Consider the following 20024-nt stretch of genomic DNA (forward strand, 5'->3'; position numbering starts at 1 on the left):
GAGAATTAGTGACGTTTGGAAAATTCAATATGGCGGCCGACAGTGGCGTCATACCATCGAAATAAGTACGTACATCTGTTCCGGTTAGCGCAGGGAAGCCGCCTACCAAATTTCGTGAAGATGGGGCCATAAATAAGAAAGTTCAACATGGTGGACGTTGTCGACCGTTATGACCGTTACGTGTAGAATTTCGAAATGAAACCTGCTTAACTTTTGTAAGTAAGCTGTAAGGAATAAGCATGCCAAATTTCAGCCTTCTACCTACAAGGGAAGTTGGAGAATTAGTGATGAATTAGTGAGTGAGTGAGTGAGGGTTTTTCCTTTTATTAGTATAGATTTCACCATCAGTCTTCACACATTATATAGTTCATGTCTACATTTTGTTATTTATTACTAAAACATGAAAAATATTTCTGTTTTAACAATGTGTTTACATAGATTGTTGTAGACACAAAACACATATCAAATTATTTCCCTCTACAATTCTGGGTAGCTCACTCCCAGATAATCAATCAAGGCAGGAACTGGGGGAACGTCTTTCCCATTCTGAAGCGGTGAGGGGGATGGTATAGCAGGCTGCTTGTTGCTTGGGCTAATCGACACATTTAGAAGACAAGAGGCTGATGGAGAGGTGTGAAGGGATTTAAGGTGGGCCAGATTTATGAGTTTTTTCATTGGCTCTGGTATTTCTAGTGGTAATTTAAAAACAGCTTCATATTTTCTTCTGATTAAACACTCCATCGTAGATAAGTGATGCTGTTACAATAAAGGTGTATGCGGGTGTCAGATACAAAAAAATACAAATCAGTGCAAACGTTGCTTCGGAATAGTTTGGGCATTAACGTGTGGTCACGTAGGCACAACAGAGAGAGAGGTTAGGAGCACATGCTGATACAGTACATTGCCACACCCACATAGGAAAAAAAAGGCAGTGTGCTCCGTGGTTACTCTCTCAGGTGGGCGTTAGCATATCATAATCCCTTGTACCAATAGAGTGAGTTTTCCATATTTGACTTAAACAATGACATTATAAAATACCAGAAGTTATACTGTAAAATCAAGTCCTGACTTATCTGTGAGTATATACTGTAACAGTCAAGAGTGTGGACACATCTAGAAATTTTCATGGTTTTGAAAGAATTTGATACCTTTTTTTTATCAAGATACCATTAAGTTGATTTAAAAATACAGCCAAAACATTACTAGTATTTAAAATGGCTATTACTCCTTGAAATGGTTTATTTTCAAGTTATTATTCAGAAATTATCTCAGGTTTAGCCCTGCTTATGGATGCGTGGTGCGCCCATCAGATTAAGCATAAGATCGCTGGAATTTCAAAGTTTAAGATGAATATTATTGAGGTGCCTCTTTGTCTGGCAAAGACTCTGCAGAGATGGTAGCTCATCTTTAATTAACATTTCTGAGTATCAGATGAAAGAAGACTATAAGCACTCTTTCTGAAATGCAGGTGGACAGTCAAGTACCTTTTTGTACCACTGTGTGTGTCATTATCAGAAACCGTGAAAACAAGCATGAAGACTGTAATAATTGTGTTTTAAAAAATGTTTAGTCACTCGTGTGCTCTGAAAAAACATCCATCCCTTTTACCATCTCTGACTTAAGCCTCTGAAGATTCGACGTATGTACAGTAGCAACTCAGTCACCTGATCACACTGTTTCAACATATCTAAAGCAAACGGCTGAATTAAAACTAAACTGAAACTTAATTCATATTATACAACATACTCTTCTCTGAGTGGCTGTGCGATTGAATTCTTTAAAGGAGTGGCCTGCCAGTATGTGTTTGCTGAAAGCATGTGTAATGCACAGGTGAACAGAGATGTGCAGACCACAAAATCCTTGACTATAATCCAGTTTGGGCTTACATGGCAGTTTAGGAACCAAATTTGTGTGAATAAATGGGTTATTAAAGTGCATGTAATACACTGACTGTCAAGCCTGTTTTTGAATCAGGCCGAGTCTCCTGTGCTGGTGAAAGCCTAGCAAAACGGGATAATTCACACATCATGATTTAGTTGTTAGCTAATTTTAACTAAATTGAGAAATGATTGACAATAAGAATGCTACAGTTATCTTATTTCACAAACTAACATTACACCATGGACTACTCAAATGTGAACATTATTTTTTGTTATATTGAAGGACTTTTATTTTCAAAATTATTGATGTTGGAGCCCTAATTAGTCTCATTTATGTAAAGACCATTTCAGAGAGTATCATATGCATATAAATGAAAACACATATACTGTAAGTTCTACCATACTGCCAACAAAAGAATATTAACTACATTGTGTAGAATTCCACATTCAACTAAACATTTGTCACTTACAGCTGGGACCCTAGCTTGATGAAAGGACCTGTGTGTGTGGGTTTGGTACCGACCAGCATACAGCACCCCGGGTTGCTGTGGCACCACAGATTCCCTAAGGGCAAGCTGGAAGTTTGCTGTAGCCCTGTTGGGTTCCATGGGGAGCTACAGAGACAGCAAAGCCCAACTAAGTTGGGCTTTCACCACACCTGGGAAAGATTCCAGACCTTGCTAATGAGCCAAATGGAGCACTCACAGGTGCAGTTTAAAAGGAGCCACCTGCCTTAATTCTGGAAGCTGGAGTCAGGAGGGGGAAGGAGTAACAGAGAGAAAGAAGAAAAGAAAGTGCTGTTCTTATTGTACTGTGCTGTAGGGGTAATGAAGGAAAAGTATTTCCCCCTTATAAATAAATGTCTGTGTTGCTGCACTTCTGCCTAGTGTCTGTGTTGGGTGTTGAGGAGCAGGTGCCCCCCCTCCCCCCAGCGGCCACACACATTGCAGTCACATTCTGGGGAAAAAAAACTGAAAAAAATCTGAAATTCTGTCAAATTCACTATCTGCTTCGTTGTCTAATAGAGCTCAAAACAATTATACATCTTTCTCAGATGATTCACAATTAATTTCAAACATGAAAAAGTATATAAAGTAATGTTTCTGAATAAAGCAAAGTTGTACACGTTGCAGGACTCAAAAGCAAGGAGTCCAGAAAAACACAAGGGGCTATAGGAGCAGATAAGACAGTATGAAATTAACTAGGAGCAGATATTCACTAAGCGAGTTTTATTTATTCATTTTAAATTTAACAGTTCTTAACAGTCTGGAGGTAGAACAGTTAAGGGGGCAACAGCGTAAGAGTTCATTACTACGGGAAAACCACCCTTCTCCCCTAGGGTCAGGTTTCTAGCTTACTGCATCAGGATTCCCATGCATTTTACAGAATTAATTTTTCCCTCTACCCACACAAGCCTTTCATGTCTGCCACATTGAAGAGCCTTAATAACATGATGCTACCACTACCATACTCCCTAGTGGTGACAGTGCATTTTTGTTAATGTGCATTGTTTGGCTCATGGCAAACATGACATTTAGTTTGATGGCCATAAAGTTCAATACAAACAGTGAAAGTAGAGCATTTTTAAATAAGGAATAAGAGGAGTGCAAAGTTAGGAAAACAGGCAGAAAAGTAAAGTTAACTTTATCGAAGGACAAACAGCAGGCAGTTGAGTGGGAAAATATTACAGGAACTTAAGGAGACTGAAGTTGTAAAATAGCTGTAGCAGTTCTTAGTGTTACCATTTAAGTAAAATAATTTAATTTTAATTAAAAAAAAAAGTTAAGGCAGTTCTAGTAATCCTAAATCAAATTTTAATAATGAGGTCAGTGCAATGCAAGTCCTTTTGGATGTTGGACTTTTCAGATGATGGCGGATTGGAGGAGAAAGTTGTCCATGAGTGCTACATCTGCAGGAGATGCCAGCTGATCCAGCACCTCGAACTCAGGGCTGCTGAGCTGGAGGAGGAGTTGGCTGGCCTGCTTTGTAGTAGAGAATTGGTGAACCTGGCCCAGGTGTCCTTTAGAGAGATAGTGTGCACACCTAACGGGGTGCAGGAGGAGAATCCAGACCACAAAGGTAGGGTCACAGTCACAAGATGCAAGGTAAAGCTTGGACACTGTCTGGGGATATCAACCCAGAATTAGAAGTGTCAAACCGTTTTCAGGTCCTTGCAGAGCTGGATGGTGTCTCTGGTGATTCTGAGGTGATAGGCAGGGATGAGGAGCCCCCACTGGCCACCTCAAAACCACTTCCGAGAAAAGAGAGAGGAAGTGATAGTTGAGGACTCAATTATTAGGGGGGATTGAAGTAGAGGTTTGCTCCAGAGACAGTCTTTGATGGGGTGTTGCCTTCTGGGTGCACAGGTAGGGGACTTTCCTGGAAGGGTGCTTAGGCTCTTGGCCAAAGTGGGGGTGGATCCACTTGTTATTCCCCATGTTAGAACAAATGAGATACATAATGGCAGACTGTCAGTTCTGCGATCCAAATTCAAAGAGTTAGGGGCCAGGCCAAGGAGCAGAACTGAGAAGGTAGTCTTCTCTGAACTTTTGCCTGTGCCACACACCAGTCCACGTAAGACTGAAAAGATTAGAAGACTTAAGGTGTGGTTAAAATCTTGGTGCAGGGTAGAAGGGTATGAGTTTATGTTTTGGAACAGATGGGACCTATTCCGACATGACAGGTTACATCTGAGGTGCACCAATGTATGGGTACGCTAGTTGAAGTATGTTTAAAACTAGAATCCCTGAAGCCTATGAAAATATTCGTAATGCCGGGCCACCTTAACTTCTCTTGCAGCTCCTCATCAGTGTCTTTGTTTTGCAAATGTGTGGATCAGCACAAGCAGCAATCAGCCTGCTATCCCATCCCACACTGAAGCAGCTGAACTCAAGTCAGGCACAAAATTCTCACAGCTAATGTATTTTTAACTGGGAATTAGGTGTTTGGAATTGTATAGGATAAATAATATATCATTATTTGGAATACATTTCATGTGTGTTCCGTGTCTACAACAATCTGTGTAAATGTAGGAGGACAGGAAATGTGAGGCAAGAAATGTTGAACACAAATAAAACAGAAAATTTTTTCATGTTATAATAATAATGACAAAATACTGATGTGAAGTGAATAATGTGTGAAGACTGAAGTCCAACTATCAAATAAACACTTTCACAAAAGGTATAAACAAGTGTGCTTTTATTTAAGAATATACCTGAAGAAAAAGAAATTATTCAATTTAGATGTTGCTGCCAATGTGTAAAAACCAAAAGCCCAGAAAGCAGATATGTCAGATTGGCTGGTGTTGTGGGTAGGAACTGCTGCCTCATAATCAAGATCCCAGGTATTCCTCGCATTTACTGTTTTGAGTACTATGCTGCTATTATTATTACTATTATATAATAAAAAACTAGAAAAGGGTCAAGAGAAGAGAGACTACGCCGATTACAGGGCTACAGGGGGCAAATATAAGGAAGGATTAAAAGAGCTGAGACATTTCCATTTAAGCAAAAGAAGATTAAGAGGTGACATGATTGAACTGTTTAAAATTATGAAGGGAATTAGTACAGTGGAGCAAGACTGTTATTTTAAAATGAGTTCATCAAGAACACAGCTGGAAACTTGTTAAAGGTAAATTTTGCACAAATACAGTGGAACCTCGGTTCACGAACGTCCCGGTACATATACAAATCGTTTTTCGACCAAAAGGTTCGCCAAAATTTTGCCTCGGTTCATAACCACACATTTGGTATACGAACAAGCCAGTTTCCCTTTCGGTTTGTACAAGTTCAGACTCTCCCTGTGCATTTCCTGTGCAGCGAGTGAGCAAAGCAAGAGAGAGAGAGAGAGAGAGAGAGAGAGAGCATGAAACACACACACACACAGTCGTGCGAGAGAGAGGCACACACACACACACAGGCGCACGAGAGACAGGCGTGCGAGAGAGAGACACACACACACGCACGTGAGCGAGCGAGAGATACACAAACACAGGCACGCGAGAGAGATGCACACACACAGGCACGCGAGAGAGAGGCGCACACACACACACACACAGGTGTGTGCTAGAAAGAGACACACACACAGGCGCTCCAAGCTTGCGAAAGACAGACACACACACACGAAAGAGAGAGCGAGCGAGAGAGGGAAGGCTGGATGCATAAGGTAGAAAAGGCTTGTTTTTGTTTTCAGTTCTGTTTACAGCGATCGGTTCACAGCGTGCATCGTGGCAATGTTACTTTTCTTGGTGGTTTATCAAATTACGGATTTTTCAAATTTTCATTTTTTTTCCTGTGCTTAAAACTCATTAAAAATAAGTGTTTTTAGCGATCGGTTCCTAGCACTATAGCGCAAACTATTACAGTGTTAGTTTTCTTTGTTGTTCAAGGTTTTCTCAGTGTTATTCAGTGTTTTTACATTTAGTTTACTATTACGCTGTGCATTCTATGGTATAATTAACTATATTTGGGCTTAAAAACTAAAATATATATATTTACTGTGGAACATGGCCTGGACACAGACAGACGGACAGCGGTTTGTCACCCAGCACACACATATTTATTATATACAATATTTACAAGTCAAGTTTATAGCAACCCGGATGGGCTCCAGCTGCTCCCCGACACTCCTCCGCAGACACTCCCCTGTGTGGCAGAAGTGCCGGCTGTGCACCTGGAAGCCCTCCGAGTGTCCCCAGTCTTCTTCCCCCCAGCATTTCCTGATGTGGCGGAAGTGCTGAGGTCCAGGGCTCTTCAAGCACAGGGGCGCCCCCTGGCGGTGACCACAGGCCCCTACAGGGTTGAGCTTCCAAGCTCTGCACCCATGGTCCCCAGTGTAACCAGGGCGGTCGCCCCCTCGTGGTCTGGAGAAGGAGCAAGTCATCCTCCAGTCCTCCTGGGTGTCCCGGCTGAGTACCATCCCCAGCCGCGTGCCACATTACATACAGTTCGTATGGTCTGGAAAGGATTAATTGTATTTACATACAATCCTATGGAGGAAATTGCTTCGGTTCACGACCAAATTGGTTTACGACCAGAGTTTTGGAACGAATTACGGTCGTGAACCGAGGCTCCACTGTATTAGAAAGTTTTTCTTTACACAGAAAACCATAGACACTTGGAATAAGCTGCCAAGCAGTGTGTTAGACAGGAAGACTTTAGGGACTTTCAAAGCTAGACTTGATGTTTTTTTGGATGAATTAAGTGGAAAGAACTGGCAAGCTTTGTTGGGCTGAATGGCCCGTTCTTGCCTAGATTGTTGTAATGTTCTAATGTGATTTTTTAATCTGTTACTTTCATGCAAGTAGTCCTACTTATTTATTTCCAACTATAGTTTCTCTGATTTTGCCTGGTAACAGAAGTAAGGGTTATGGTATACTATTACTGAGATCAGCTACATACTTGAAAAGTAGTGACCTTGGAGATTCTTCTCACCTTACTTATTAAAACTTATTTGAAATGGTGCAGTCTCACTTGTAAAATTTAAGGAACGGCACTAACGTGTTGTAAATTGCATTCTAATATCTTCTAATAGAGGAAATGGTGCAGTTATTATGCTGTTATGTCTTCTGGAAGTTTGTGCTCCTTGAAGGATTTCCTGTGGCAAACAGTTTTGGGCTGAAAGGTCATATAAAGAACAGCTCACAATGACCCTTGTGGTGATCAGGCAACCCATATAACCCAGCCAGTCTCAGCCTGAAATGGCGATGTGGCACCATTTTGTGCAAGATGAAAAGTGAGAGTAGGATGTGATGCCAGTTTAGTTACGGGTATAAGTGGGTAAAACCTAGTTGGACTTGAACTGAAAAATGGAGAAAGGGAAACTGACTTATGTTTGTGTATATGCGCCAAATAGCTGTTCGGAGTATTCATGCATAGAAAAGGTGGGTGATATGCTTGAACGGGTACCTCCAACTGGCCCAGTAGTCTCACTAGGTGAGTTTAGTGCTCATGTTGGGAATGATGGAGATGTGGTGCAGTGAAAAAGTATTTTGCCCTTCCTGATTTCCTCTGTTCTTGCCTATTCATTACTTCATAATTATTTAATTAGTGGTTTCTGATCTCCAAATAAATTTAGTATAATATAAAAGACAACTCAAATAAATACAATACACAGTATTTCAATTATTAGATTTATTGAAGCAAAAAGTTCACCAACACCTATAATCACCTATGTGAAAAAGTAACTGACCTCCTCAATCACTCATCAACCAATGAACAAAATGTAAATGATGAGTTAAATTAGATTAGCCACACCCAAGCTTGTTTGCTGTCAGTCCTACTGAATCTAATATCACTTAAATAGAACCATTCCAGAGATGTGAAGTTGGCTAAAAGGTCTTAAGCACACCATGCCTCAAAATCATCATCATCAATCAAAATGCCTCAATCAAAAGAAATTCACAAATTTTGGATAAAGTTACTGAATTATATATCAGGAAAAAAAGGGTTACAGAGTAATTTCTTAAACCATGGGACTCTAGTGAACTATCCTGGAAGCCATCATTTCCATATGGACAAAACATGAAGATGAATCTACCCAGAAGTAGCCAATATAGCAGAATTACCCCAACAGCTCATAGAAACTTCCTCTGGGAAGTTACAGAAGAAACCAGACGTACATCTAAGGAACTGCAGTCCTCTCTCAGCTCAGGTTAATGTCACGGTTGATGATTCCACCATTAGGAAGACAAAGGGACAAAAACTGTAACTACCACTAAACAAGAGGAACATAAAAGCTAACATTTGCCAAAAGCAATATGATTACTCCTAAAACTTTCTGGATAATGTTTTATGGACTGACAACTGAAAAGTGGAACTATTTGGAAGTCACAAGTCCCATTACATCTGGTGTAAAGCTAACATATCTTTCCACAATAAGAACATCACACTTATAGACAAAATGGTGGTGATCATGAGATTGTGTGGAAATTGCTGTGAACAAGCAACTAACTGAAATGCCTTAGTAGACCAGCTCTTCTCCCTGGCACAATTGCTGGAGGATGCATGGGAGAATGATAACCCAGTCTACATGTGTTTTCTAGAACTGGAAAAAGAATATGACTAGCATGTGTTGTGGGCAGTGCTGTAGGAATATGAAGTAACAGGGCTGATTTTGCATGCTATTAATTACCTATATGAATGCAGTGACAGTTGTGTTTGAATGCTTATCGTTAGGTTGAATCTGTTCACTTTGGGTATCTCTGTCAAGGCTATGTCTTATCACCACTTCTGTTTGTGGGATGCTATAGGTAGCAAAGTTGCTTTATGCGGATGACGGTGTCCTCTTTGCCTTATCTGACTGTGACCTTCAGCACATACTTGAGAGATAAGTGACGGAAAAAGGGAGTGCAAGACTGACAAACAGGTTCATGCAGTGGCAGCTGTTGTGTGAGCACTATACCGTTGGCAAAGTGGGAGCAGAGTCTAAAAACAGAGCTCTTGGTTTACAAGTTGACCTATAACCCTGTCATCACCTATCGTCATAAGCTATGGGGAACGACTGAATGAAATAAAGACTGCAAGTGACAGTAATGAGATTTCTTTGCAAGGTGACAGCTTTGACACTCCGTGATAGGGAACGAAGATATTCAGGAAAGCCTCAGATTACAGTAATCAGTAATATTCTTTGCCACCTTCATGATGTATGTTCTGTGGTACTATTTTGAATCCAAACATAACACTACATTCGTAGTCAAAGTATTTAATTTTGCATAAATGACTCATTCATATAATTAAAAATTATATGGCAAAAAAATAAGTGCAATGCAGGGTTTTAAAATTGTACATTGTGAAGTTGTTGTATATAGAACATACTGCTATTGACCACAGCAAAAGTTTAGATCTAATTTTAGTCCGATACATAAAAAGTATCCCCCCAAATTTTCAGTATAAACTATTTCCAGAACTTTTTGGTCTGATTATACAGTGTAGTAAGTGGGAAACAAATGTAAATAATCAATTTCAATTTAAAGCAGGAATAAAAAAAACTAAAAGCAATTTTGAGTTCACAAGCAGAAAACACTAGTTTCAGAGACACTTTTGCATACAGTATTAGCTTAAAAAATTAATTACAATATGAAAACAAAAATCTTTACATTACCTTCATATAGTTAACTATTTTCGCCAGAACTCCAAACTTGTACCCTGAGCTTCCAGAGAGTGCTTTCAGGTTAAATGATCCATTATTGGTTTCTGAAACATGAAATGCAGAGAATAAATTTATTGTTAATAATTAATCTCCCACTTAAACCTCAACATTGAAGCAGTTCAGAAGAAAAAGAACCTGTAAACTAAACAAAATGAATTAACAACATACAAGCAGTAATTTATTACAGAACCAATACAGTCATGTTAAACCAGTCAAAAACGGTTTTCTCTAGGATCTGGTAACTAACAAATCAGCATTTACGCTTGATTTCATGCATGAAATCTGCAAGCATTTGTTAGAACACCCACAAAGCTGAAATAGTTACATGTCTGGTTATTTTTATACCAGCATTAAACTATTAAACAAGCCCTTTTCATTAAAGCTGCAATAACCAAGATTTTTATGTCTGATAAGATAGTCTGGTTAGATAGACCAAGTGGATCGTCTTTTTCCATATCTTCCTGTCACACACATCACCAGCATGTCCTCTCTCACCACATCCATAAATCATCTCTTAGGCCTTGCTCTTTTTTCTCTTGCCTGGCAGCTCTTTCCTTAGTATTCTTTATCCAATATACCCAGCATCTCTCCTCTGCATATGTCCAAACCAATGCAATCTTGCCTCTCTAATGTACTCATTTCTAATCCTGTCCATCCTCGTCACATCCAATGAAAATCTTAGCATCTTTAACTCTGCCAAAGAATAAAATTAAGTATTAAAAATGAAGGTGTTGTACACAGTACTGTGTGTAACCCAGCCACAGGGGATACACAAATCAGTGTGTTTCTTCGTGCCGGTTCCAAGCCCAGATAAATGGGGAGGGTTACGTCAGGAGGAGCATCTGGTGTAAAATTTTGCCAAATTAATATCTGGACAACAATACAAATTTCCATACCGGATCAGTCGAGCCCCGGGTTAACAACGACCGCCACCAGTACTATTAGCCAACAGGGTGCTGGCGGAAACTGGGCTACTGTTGGCCTAAGAAGAAGAAGGAGAAGAAGGGGGGAAGACATGACCAGAGACAGGAGGAGAGGAGGAAGGTAAAGAGAGTGGAGCGGAGGATAAGAACTTTGAATGTTGGCAGTATGACTGGTAAGGGGAGAGAGTTAGCAGATAGCAAATACCTACAGTGCATCCGGAAAGTATTCACAGCACATCACTTTTTCCACATTTTGTTATGTTACGGCCTTATTCCAAAATGGATTAAATTCATTTTTTTCCTCAGAATTTTACACACAACACCCTATAATTAAAACGTGAAAAAAGTTTACTTGAGGTTTTTGCAAATTTATTAAAAATAAAAAACTGAGAAATCACAGGTACATAAGTATTCACAGCCTTTGCCATGAAGCTCAAAATTGAGCTCAGGTGCATCTTGTTTCCCCTGATCATCCTTGAGATGTTTCTGCAGCTTAATTGGAGTCCACCTGTGGTAAATTCAGGTGATTGGACATGATTTGGAAAGGCACACACCTGTCTATATAAGGTCCCACATTTGACAATTCATGTCAGAGCACAAACCAAGTATGAAGTCAAAGGAATTGTCTGTAGACCTCCGAGACACGATTGTCTCGAGGCACAAATCTGGGGAAGGTTACAGAAAAATTTCTGCTGCTTTGAAGGTCCCAAAGAGCACAGTGGCCTCCATCATCCATAAGTGGAAGAAGTTCAAAACTACCAGGACTCTTCTTAGAGGTGGCTGGCCATCTAAACTGAGCGATCAGGGGAGAAGGGCCTTAGTCAGGGAGGTGACTGTGGAGAAAGGAGAACCTTCCAGAAGGACAACCATCTCTGCAGCAATCCACCAATCAGGCCTGTATGGTAAAGTGGCCAGACGGAAGCCACTCTTTAGTAAAAGGCACATGCCAGCCCGCTTGGAGTTTGCCAAAAGGCACCTCTGGTCTGATGAAAGATTGAACTCTTTGGTGTGAATGCCAGGTGTCACGTTTGGAGGAAACCAGGCACCGCTCATCACCAGGCCAATACCATCCCTAAAGTGAAGCATGGTGGTGGCAGCATCATGCTGTGGAGATGTTTTTCAGTGGTAGGAACTGGGAGACTAGTCAGGATAAAGGGAAAGATGACTGCAGCAATGTACAGAGACATCCTGGATGAAAACCTGCTCCACAGAGCTCTTTACCTCAGACTGGGGCGACAGTTCATCTTTCAGCAGGATAACTACCCTAAGCACACAGCCAAGATATCAATGGAGTGGCTTCAAGACAACTCTGTGAAGCTCCTTGAGTGGCCCAGCCACAGCCCAGACTTGAATCCGATTGAACATCTCGGGAGAGATCTTAAAATGGCTGTGCACCGACGCTTCCCATCCAACCTGATGGAGCTTGAGAGGTGCTGCAAAGAGGAATGGGCGAAACTGGCCAAGGATAGGTGTGCCAAGCTTGTGGCATCATATTCAAAAAGACTTGAGGCTGTAATTGCTGCCAAAGGTGCATCAACAAAGTATTGAGCAATTGAGTTTTTTTATTTTTAATAAATTTGCAAAAACGTCAAGTAAACTTTTTTCACGTTGTAATTATGGGGTGTTGTGTATAGAATTCTGAGGAAAAAATGTATTTAATCCATTTTGGAATAAGGCTGTAACCAAGTAGAGGACTACAAAGTATAAAACATGTGTCCCAGTACTCTATGTAAGCTGTGTAAGATCGTGAGGGTAATGAGGACAGGATAAAATAGTTTAATAGTGAAGATGCAAAGATAATGTTTGGATCTCCAGAGAAAAATCCAGCAGCACTGTGCAGCTTCCTACAATCCCATTGCTCAGCAGTAAAAGGAAAGCACTCCTTAGCACTGCTGCTAGATGCCTTAACAAGGATTTCCCAAGGAATCCATGAAGTCTTGAATGTCATGATATTACAATGTAGTGACAGGTTATTAGTGGTTTCTTGTTGACTTGTGTTTTGTTTGTGTATAATTTTGTATTTGGTTGTTCACTAATCACTAATATCTCTGGCCAGTTTAGTTGTTGTATTTCAAAGAGAGATCAGAGAAAAAATATCTCAAAGAGGGAACTAGCACCTGCCCTGATTTCTGTTTTTTGGTATCACATCAAATGCCGTATACAACAGACTCTACATTTCACATACTTAGTTTTTTCTTTTTAATATATGGTCCAGACAGAGGCATTAGTAATCTCAGGGGATGTGTCACATATTTTAAGTTTATTACAAGCACTTTAAACCATCCTAGCACACCAGGATAACAACTCTTACGCCGAAGTACTATTTACAAAGTACAGTAGGACCTCGGTTCACGACCATAATTCATTCCAAAACTCTGGTCGTAAACCGATTTGGTTGTGAACCGAAGCAACTTCCTCCATAGGACGGTCTGTAAATACAATTAATCCGTTCCAGACCATGCGAACTGTATGTAAATCCATTTTTTTAAGTTTTTAAGCACAAATATAGTTAATTAAACCATAGAATGCACAGCATAATAGTAAACTAAATGTAAAAACATTGAATAACACTGAGAAAACCTTGAACAACAGAGAAAACTAACACTGCAGTAGTTTGCGCTATAGCGCTACCAACCGCTGGCTAAAAGCACTTCTTTTAATGTGTTTTAAGCATAGGGAAAAAAATGAAATGAACATTTGAAAAAATCCGTAATTTAATAAACCACCAAGAAAAATAACATTGCAACAATGCACTTTACGAACAGATCGCTGGAAACAGAAGTGAAAACAAAATCAAGCCCAGTGCATTCTTTAACTGCCTTCCTACCTTAATGCGTCCAGCTCTCTGTCGCGCTGCCTGTGCGTCTGCATCTCGGGCTGCCTCTGTGTGTGTGTGTGTGTGTGTGTGTGTGTGTGTGTGCGCCTCTCTCGCACTACCTGTGTGTGTCTGTGTGTCATGCTCTCTCTTGCTCTCTCTCTCTCTCTCGTTTGGTGCACAGGAAATGCACAGGGAGAGACTGAACATTTACAAACCGAAAGGGAAACTGGCTTGTTCGTATAACGAGTGTGTGGTCATGAAACGAGACAAAAGTTTGGCGAACTTTTTGGTCGTAAACCAAGTTGTACGTGTACTGGGATATTCGTGAACCGAGGTTCTACTGTACAGCTTTGTACAGGGGGTCCTCGGGTTATGACACAGTTCTGTTCCTACAACATTGATGTAACCCGAATTTTGGTGTAAGTCGAAACACACACTAGCCTAAGTCACTTACCTATCCTAACATATTTGCAAAATCACAATCTAGAACATAAAAACACAACTAAGCCACAGAAAAAGGACATAAATATACTGTACTTCACACTGTACTCTAGTAACAGAAAAAATGAATGAAAAAAAAACAAACTTACTTTTATTCCTTCCCATGTCTCAATTTTTTTAAGTTTTTTTAAGAGTGAGTGTTGTAAACTCGAAACGTCGTATGTCAAGACGTTGTAACCCGAGGACCCCCTGTACTTGACCATGTTAATCTATTAAGAATATAAACAAACAAACAATCTAACAAACACTTGGAACTTAAATGATTAAAAATCCATTGCAGAAAGTGGTGTTAAATGTGAGGCCCCAGCATTTACAGACTGGCAGTATCACACCCTCCACACAGAAATCCCACAATGGAACATGCTGAAGACCCAGTATGCTCTTTGTTTAGCTATGACTGCACAGCTAGCCACAGTTCCAGCTCCATTGTGAAAATTATCAAAGACACCACCATGACAATACTGAGCTGGTAATGAACTTCATGAAACAGAAAGTTGTCTAAACTTCAATGTCCATCGCTGGGGATGCTGTGAAAAAGGTTTACAGCAGAAACTCTTCAGAGTCATCATCAATAGTTACCTAACCTTTGCACACAACAGGTCTTTAATAAAACTCACAATATCTTTATGTTCTCAAATGTTAAGAAAAGCCTTGATATTGGCAACTACATTCACCACCATGTATGTATTCAGTATGTTCACTGAATTCATAAATACTCAATAGTTTACATATAATACAAAAAACTCAATAGTTTACATATAATAATAAACTAGAACTTGAAGTCCCACTACAGAAGGTCAGCTGAAGGTATCTAGTCCTGAATTAACAGCGCTCTGAATGGACAGATGATGAAGCCCAAATATTCCTTTAACAGTATGCATGAGTTGTGTTTCTGTACAGGAATTCTATGATATCAAAGCATCTCAAGGCAAGAATCAAGAGAAGGACTGGGAAATGTGGAGAGTGCAGGAAGCAGACTTAGCACTGTAGCACAGAAAATTGGTGGGGTCAGAAATCAATGGTTGAGTAAGTTTATGTAACATTTTAACAACTTGCCATAGTATAGGACAAGGGAAAGGCAGATGCATACTGTTCTAGCAGGAAGGTGTAGGAGAAGCACTTCAGTGATAGAGAGCTTGCAAAATGTGAACAGATTGTGAAGTGCAAGAGCTGTTTGTTAGACTTTTTGCATCAAGTATATAATATGTTAACAACACATTTCCAGCCTTTTCTAAAGGGTACAACACCACCATGGTCCCAATAATCAAAAATACTGATGTAGTAGTATATTCTAAGCAACTGTTTGTGTTATGAAGAGGTTCTAAACTTTTTATAAAGGCATTATCCACAGCAAGCACTGCATCCTGAAAAACACTCGATTGCTTTGTATAAGGCAAAAGAGAATAACCACACTCTTTTGTCTTATCTCACAACTGTCAAAGGCTGCAATCTGTATGTGAGGAAGCAGCCAAGATTTCCACGCAGCAGCGTAGTAACCATATATAGGCAGGATATCGTTCTGTGGTCTAAAAAGTGGTTTTGCTTGACCAGACAGTACCCAGACAGAATTGTACGAAGGAGGCTAACGAATGGAAGTGGGCAAACTGTGAAGATCCGGTGGATCACTGCTGCTGTAAGTCCTGCAGCACAACCTGAAAAACCAAACAGATGATATTCAGATAATTTGCGGGCATGTGCATACGTTAGGCACTGAGTCCCTTAGTTTTTGCAAATGTTTGTAAGAGGAGGGCTGTTGCAGAACAGGACTCAAGATTTTTTTTTGGTCAAGGGAAATTATTAATGAATGCCAGAGGAAGTGGTAGGCCATTTCTAAGTCCTCAGCCACCTAGATATTAAAGATATGAAAAAGAGAAAGGTCATCAAAGAAATTAAATTGCAGTGGGATGAGAATAATACTAGAGGCACTCATGCTATCAGGACTATCAAACACGGTTTGCCAGTTAATAATATCTCACATATACTGTACATACTGCTTTCCATTAGTTCAGCATACTGTATATTTGCCTGCTTACTGAAATGTACAGCAATCTTTGTATTATCACATGTGTACTGAAAAAGAAGTAATAATGCACAAGTATGTTACCAGCATTCTATGGCTTTCTTCATTGATGAAGAATACATCACACAAAAATATTATGGAAATAAAAACTAACTTTACACTTGAGTTAGTTACAATGACATAAACTTACTGAGTTTCCACTTATATTTGCTGGCCTTCAAAAAACATATGTAATGACTACATATATTTTTACTTTGTAGTATTGTGCTGTACTACACTGTGATGTATACTTCAATGTGTACAGCTATGAAAAAACAGGCCATCATTCACTATTGGGGAGCGATATACAATTCTGAAATAATTCTGTTTTTATTTACTGCTGTGAAACAGCGAAGCCAACTGAATGCAGTATATGTGCTCTAAAAGTATTGTATTTTATTTGTGTTCCAAGATTGCCTATAAAGTCGTATCTGAATGATTTCAACTTAGTGCTATATAAAAATTACAAGAGTTAAGTCCTGATTTTTTTTTCTAATAACATTTAGCTAGTTCAATCTTTACACTGATACAACTCTTATTTAAAAAGAGAAAGTAAAAAAAAAAACACTTTATGAATGCTCCAATAGTTAGTTTAATCCAAGTGGGTGAGGGTGAGGCACAAAGGACGGACATCTTTGAAACTGCTAAAACTCACCACTACATTTAGTGACAGATGTGCGGTAGGTGGCGTTAGGTTAGTGAAGTCTTAGCATTTTTTTATTTTCTTATTAGTTGAAGCCATGGACCCGTGGACGATAGAACACCGCATTTTAACCGTTGGGTTAAAGCACTTCATACACGAGGTACACTAATGAACAAAAGACCGCCGGGGGCTACACGACCGGCACGTACCCCTGAACATGTAAAAAGCGTACGACTAGCGCTGCTGCGCAGTCCAAGTCGATCTCCTTGGATACATTCTTCTGAACTTGGCCTCAGTAATCGTTCGGCAAGGCGGATTATGCATTTAGACCTGCATTTCCATCCCTACAAATTGGCCGTTGTGCAACAGTTGAAGGCCGGGGATTACGCACAGCGACTGAACTTAGCACATGAATTGGAAGCAATTTTTAAGCAAAATGACAACCTAATTTTGTTCATAAGTGTTGAAGCTCATTTTAATCTCAATGGCTTGGTGAATCAACAGAATTGCCGTTATTGGGCTTCTGAAAATCTGAAAAAATTACACGAAAGACCGCTGCACAGCCCGAAAGTGACGATTTGGTGCGCTATGGACAAAACGATAATGTGAATGCTGTTACCGTGAACTCTGAGCGCTATATCGAGGTGATAAACAACTTCTTTTTACCTGAATTACGACGAAAACGTATTCCCATCCGGCGTGTGTGGTTTCAACAGGATAGGGCGACAGCCCACACAGCTAGAGCATTAATGAATGTTATTTGCCATCTCTTCCCTGGTCACCTCATTTCCAGGTTTTGTGACATTCATTGGCCTCCTTGGTCCCCTGACTTATCCGTGTGCGATTATTTCTTGTGGGGTCACTTCAAGGCACATTTATACGAGCATAAACCCCGTACATTGGAGGAACTGAAGGAAGCCATTTGGGAAGTCGCCCAAATCGACAGAACGATGTTGAAAAGAGTGGAGGCCAACTTCCATGAACGCCTTCAGAAATGCATCAGTGATAACGGACACCACATGGGAGATGTTATTTTCCACACTTGATTTTGTCAAATGCTATTTCAATATGAACTCAAATCAATTCAATTAATTTCTTTGTAAGAAAAAATTAACAATCTTGTGATTTTGTAAAAAACGTCCATCCTTTCTGCTTCACCATGGTACATGTATATAATTTGAAGAAAGCATGATTGACAGCAGCACAATGATTAGCACTATTGTTTTTGGAATATGTGTCCTGTGTTTAAATCCTCTGCCTAGTCATTATCTGTATGAAGTTTTCACTTTCTCCATGTATCTTCTTGACTTTAATCTGCATACTCCAATTTTCTTCCTGTTACACCACTGGTGAGGGCAGTTGACACTTTCTATCCCTGCAACCAGTACTGCGAGAATAGAAGCATGTTACAGGTCTGGCACCCTGCAACTATGAATTGGATAAAGAGAGCTTGAAAATATATATACTGTGTATGTAAAATGCATATTTTATTTTCTATACTACAAAATGCATACATATACAAAAGGTATTTTTATTCACCTACTGTATTTCTGTATTCTTCTGCACAATATAAATTAATCAATGCACTCTACTAGCAAAACAGATAAAAGAAAAATGTTAATTTCTAAATCAGACCTGAACAAATAAACAAGTGTAAAGAAACACAATGCTCACCTGCACTCTGTTTAGTTCCTAAAGAACTTCCTTGATCAAGTTTGGCCTTTTTCTTCTTGGAGGATGTTTCTGAAGCGGCTGGACGTTTTTCAACCGCTGGAGTAGCAAGTGCCCGTTTTTTAAATAATTCTCTCTCACGTAGCAAAGCTGGATCCATGCTGGTTACATAAAATGCAGATATATAAGCCATATATATTTATATTTTCATAAAGTACAGGAATTAAACCATACAATGAAAAATACTTTAAGCAGAAAACATTTTTTCTTAAATATATAAAATTTTTCATTCACACTGAACAAAACAAAATATATCTGCTTCTCAGAAACTGAACATCCTTAAAATAATATGTATATGCACATCACAGCCATCCAGCAGTACTCCAAAGCAATACTGGTTTTTTTTTTGTTTATTTTTAATTCACTAACACAGTCAATCAGGTGCTAAATGCAAGCTCTACCTGTTCTCTGCCTGCTACATGCATTTGTATATACTGTACAGTACATTGTGTTTTCTGCCAACAGTTGATAGATTTACGTATTAAAATTTATAGTTGACCTGGGATTGATGGGAGAAATATGTGCTTTTAAGGACTGTGTTAGGATCTTGATAACCAAACTGAAAATGTTTATTATCTTGTGTAGAAAATCCTAATATGTCTGATTTAGCTTCAGTCGCTTTGTATCCCTATATTTTTCATTGCATGCCTGATTCAGCAGCACCAATTCGGCCACAAGGTGAGTGGGTAACAGTGACATTGGGGTCAAAGATGTAAAAATGTAGTTCCTTGGCAGTCAAGTCACCAATTCGGACCCAGATATTGTACTCAGAACTCAGCAACATGCCTGACTGAGGCGGACTCCAAGAAAGTGCTCCTAGGAATGTCAGAAGTATGTAAACCCAACAGTTAACTTAATTGTATTTGACCCCTTACCAATATTATACAGAGGGAATGTGGGGCCTGTAGCAGACAGTTCACTGCCGAACAGTATAAAGCCATTTACACCAGTAGATTCCTGGACTTGCTATCCACAGGTCGTCTGGTTACTAAAAAGCCAGTACCAATAACAAATATTGTACGAAATTATCTAACTTAAAAATACGGTGCATGCAATGTAAAATACATCTTATATAACGCTTGGAAATAAATTAACATTTTCCAAAATTATGTTTACTGATTGTTTCAATGACATTATGATAGATTTAAACTTCACATATAAAACAAATGGCGAATGTCCACCTAGCTTTACCTCGGTAATATTCTCATTAATCAAGTACATACTTAAATCAGAGTGTATAAACAATTCACTCCTTTTTAAAAACACGAGTTAGAATGACAACAATAATAATTTATTCTCATCGCACCTTATTTTCGTTTCT

The 20024-nt window shown here is 39.4% G+C and overlaps 1 protein-coding gene across 3 annotated transcripts in view; it reads right to left on the minus strand.

The window, feature by feature from the left end:
* The window catches only part of gtf2e2 (general transcription factor IIE, polypeptide 2, beta), a 94832-nt gene that overhangs the window by 74149 nt on the left and 659 nt on the right, over positions 1–20024 (minus strand). For 2 of the 3 annotated variants that reach the window (XM_039751096.1, XM_039751093.1), the window contains exons 2-3: positions 18647–18804; positions 9981–10072 (exon numbers count right to left, since the gene is read on the minus strand). In XM_039751096.1, coding sequence (XP_039607030.1) covers positions 9981–10072; positions 18647–18803 — 249 coding nt within the window. In that variant the 5' untranslated portion in view covers position 18804. Of the gene's footprint in view, positions 1–9980; positions 10073–18646; positions 18809–20024 lie in introns of all 3 variants that reach the window. The other variant, XM_039751095.1, reaches the window with a different exon arrangement.

This window comes from Polypterus senegalus, chromosome 4, assembly GCF_016835505.1.
Source record: "Polypterus senegalus isolate Bchr_013 chromosome 4, ASM1683550v1, whole genome shotgun sequence".
NCBI classification, from domain to species: domain Eukaryota; kingdom Metazoa; phylum Chordata; class Cladistia; order Polypteriformes; family Polypteridae; genus Polypterus; species Polypterus senegalus.